This window comes from Sphaeroforma arctica (genome assembly GCF_001186125.1).
Source record: "Sphaeroforma arctica JP610 unplaced genomic scaffold supercont1.545, whole genome shotgun sequence".
NCBI lineage: Eukaryota > Ichthyosporea > Ichthyophonida > Sphaeroforma > Sphaeroforma arctica.
Window position 1 is genome coordinate 15,711 of NW_014040013.1, and position 3,761 is coordinate 19,471.

General features: G+C 44.1%; 1 protein-coding gene across 1 annotated transcript in view; it reads left to right on the forward strand.

Annotated features, from left to right (window-relative positions):
* Positions 1-513: 513 nt before the first annotated feature.
* The window catches only part of SARC_07130 (hypothetical protein), a gene marked incomplete at its 5' end in the record, with an annotated part of 9,723 nt that continues 6,475 nt past the window's right edge, over positions 514-3,761 (forward strand). The window contains 3 exons of the mRNA XM_014298935.1: positions 514-552; positions 1,296-1,507; positions 2,738-2,912. Of these exons, the coding sequence (XP_014154410.1) occupies positions 514-552; positions 1,296-1,507; positions 2,738-2,912 (426 nt within the window). The remainder of the gene's footprint in view (positions 553-1,295; positions 1,508-2,737; positions 2,913-3,761) is intronic.

Consider the following 3,761-nt stretch of genomic DNA (forward strand, 5'->3'; position numbering starts at 1 on the left):
CCTGTTATTGTTTTTAGATTCTCTGGCTAATATGACAATATCCCATTGTGGTAGCAGCAGTGATACCTGTTGTATCTCCTGTGTCCCTCAGCTTATATGACAATATCCCTTTATGGCTCTAGCAGTATCATCTGTTAATGTTTTTTAAATTCTCTGGCTAATATGACAATATCCCACTGTGGTAGCAGCAGTGTTAGCTGTTGTATCTTCTGTTGTGTCTCTCAGCTTATATGACAATCTCCCCTTATGGCTCTAGCAGTTGTCTAATATGACAATATCCCATTGTGGTAGCAGCAGTGTTACCGGTTGTATCTTCTGTGTCCTTCAGCTTATCTAGCAGTATCACCTGATGATATTTTTAGATTCTCTGGCTAATATGACAATATCCCATTGTGGTAGCAGCAGTGTTACCTGTTGTATCTCCCGTGTCCCTCAGCGTATATGACAATCTCCCCTTATGGCTCTAGCAGTATCACCTGCTGTATTCTCCAGCTTGTGTGACAATCTTCCATTATGGTTACGCCACACGCAGACGTATTCCATGTTAACGGTGTACGTGTGTGACCGCTACATGCACATGCAGAGATGAGCGTGTCATCTGACCTTCTGTAGTTCCCGGGAATCACATCCCCTTCTATCAATTTTCCCACTATTGTTTGTGTTTACGAGTTAATAACTTAGCTTATATGTATTGCTTTCACCATCCAATTGCCTGGCGTACGGATATGAACTACGTATATGGAGTACACCAGCGTAGAGCATAAATGGGTTGGAACAGACAGTGTGAAGTGGGCTTTGTTAACGTATTAAGGTTATTGGTCACATAAGCTTAAAAGTATAGTTGGGGGGAACAGACGGTGTGAAGTGAGCCTTGTTAACGTATCAAAGTTATTGATCACATATAAGCTTAAAAGTATAGTTGGGGGGAACAGACAGTGTGAAGTGAGCCTTGTTAACGTATTAAAGTTATTGATCACGTATAAGCTTAGAAGTATAGTTGGGGTGGTACAGACAGCATAAGGTAGATGCTGTTGGTGCATTGGCTTGTTCTATCGTAAATAAGGTCAATGAGTATAGCTGGGGTGTAAACAACAGTTAACGCTGTAAGTTTTTGCGGTTAACGTATATCCCGGAGAATGATAAATCGATATCGACTGCAGAATTGGCTTATACATGAAGAGATGGGAAGCTTTGTCTAGCTATCGAGACGCATGTGTATATTGCACTAGAGTGACTGTCCGTTCTGTTCTTTGGCTTACACATACCACATACCTACCACTCTCTGTCCACTGCAGGAGCTGTTAGAGTCGGAGTTACAGCTGCTCGAAACCCAATACCAATTAGAGTACAACGGCACCAAACAACTGCACGCGGCCAACATGAGTTGGCTGAATGTGGGCGAGAAGAAGATCTGCTGGGACAACCTCAACAAGATACACGCGCTAGAGCGACAGATGCTAGTGCAGCAGAAGGAGGCCGAGCTCACCAGAGGGGTACAGAATCATAGGTGGGCGGGTGTGTGTGTGTGTGTGTGTGTGTGTGATAGGGACATCCGGGTGTCATGAGAACATGGTGCTATGTCTGTGTTAGTGATGAAATAGCTATGAAATGTGTGCACATACAAGCGCACCTTGGGGATTACATAGTGATATATCAATGGCAGATATTCTGCTACTGCAAATGCCCTACAACATGTGTTGGTGTGTAAATAGCTACTACTACATTGGCATTCTATACGTGCTTGTGCGTATTCAAATAGTCTCCTGTCGATACGGTATGTGTTTGTGTGTAGTCAATTACTACTATACTGGTATACGGTATGTGTTTGTGTATAGTTAATTACTACTATACTGGCATACGGAATGTGTTTGTGTGTAGTTAATTACTACTATACTGCCATACGGTATGTGTTTGTTCGTAGCAAACTAGTACCCCTGGCGAGTGCCTCTCCATACTCCGGTTACCTTCTCTCACTCACAGCCCACTCAGACCTACCCACATGCGTCACACGCTCAATGTAGTTAAAACGGCGTGAGCCTTGTCAGGGCAGATTAGTATGCCTGTGCACACAGTTTGTTATACACGTGTCTATATGACTACCACAAGACGGGCTACTCCGGAACAGTACACTACTATCTCGGCCACTACCACACGAGGGTGTCGTCCCCTGGTATATGCTTATGTGTCTCGTGCTGTGGGTGCGTATATGATTATATATGCCCTTCACATCCCAAGAAGACAGTTCTGTACTAAAGAAGTCAGTTCTATACTAAAGAAGTTAGTTATGTACGTATTATTTTTTTGCTTAAGACAGTTATGCACTTTCAAACAGAACACTCTTTCCTCTGAAGCGTACATTTATTCTTATCATAGTGAATCGGGAGTCATCACAGCAGCACTAGGCAGAATGTACGTTTTGTCGTGCGTGTCACGTCTGTTGGGCTGTTCTCTGACTAATCTCACCATGAACACAACAACTGTACTAGGCAGATTACATTCACTGTCGTGCGTGTCATATCTGTTGGGCTGTTCTCTGACTACTCTCTCCATGGACACAACAACTGCACTAGGCAGATTACATTCACTGTCGGGCGTGTCACATCTGTTGGGCTGTTCTCTGACTACTCTCTCCATGAACACAACAACTGCACTATACAAATGACGTTCGCTGTCGTATGTGTAACATATATGGTCGCCTCTGTATCTGATCGTCGCCCGTCTGTCCATTGTTAAATAGTCATCGGCTGGAGATGCAGAGCGAGATCAACAAACAGCGCAATGCCAATCTACAGGCGATCATCCGCGTCATGAGGAAGAAGCAACTGCCCAGAGACCAGGACACCCAATTTAGAAGCGCATTACATGTATGTCCACGCACCGTTGCGCCGCACTCTCACGTACACTCCATGGATGTAGGGTTTATGGTTTTAGGGGTTAGAGTTTATTGTTTATGGTTTTAGGGTTGAGTTTATGGTAATAGGGTTTATCGAATCAGGGTTTATGATTTTAAGGTTGGATGCTTGATACAACGGAGTGCTCGGGACTACGATGTATGTACGCGTATATCATCTGCACCTGTGGTGAGGTGTGATGGGCATGCTCTCGTGTAAAACACTTCACACGTCACTTGTCACTTCGAGGTGAAATGATGTGAATAAGCTAGGCTGTCCAAAGGTTTAACTAGGCTAGGCTAAACAAAGGTTTAGCTAGGCTAGGCTAAACAAAGGTTTAACTAAGCTAGGCTAAGCAAAGGTTTAATTAAGCTAGGCTAAACAATGGTTTAACTAAGCTAGGCTAAACAAAGGTTTGATTAAGCTAGGCTAAACAAAGCTTTAATTAAGCTAGGCTAAGCAAAGGTTTGATTAAGCTAGGCTAAACAAAGCTTTAATTAAGCTAGGCTAAGCAAAGGTTCAACTAAGCCAGGCTAAACAAAGGTTCAGAGATTAAGTATCTGTAGATGACGCTACCTGTAACAATGGCACACCCCACACCCACGCTTCCTCGATCCAATCCACGGCTATATTCAGTACTACCTGGAACACTGCCACACCCCATACCCACGCGTCCTCGACCCAATTCACAGCTATATTCAGTACCACCTGTAACAGTAGCACACCCCACACCTGCGTTTACTCGACCCAATTCATAGCTATATTCAGTACCACCTGTAACACTGGCACACCCCATACCCATGCTTCCTCGACCCAATCCACAGCTATATTCAGTACTACCTGTAACACTGGCACACCCCATACCCACGC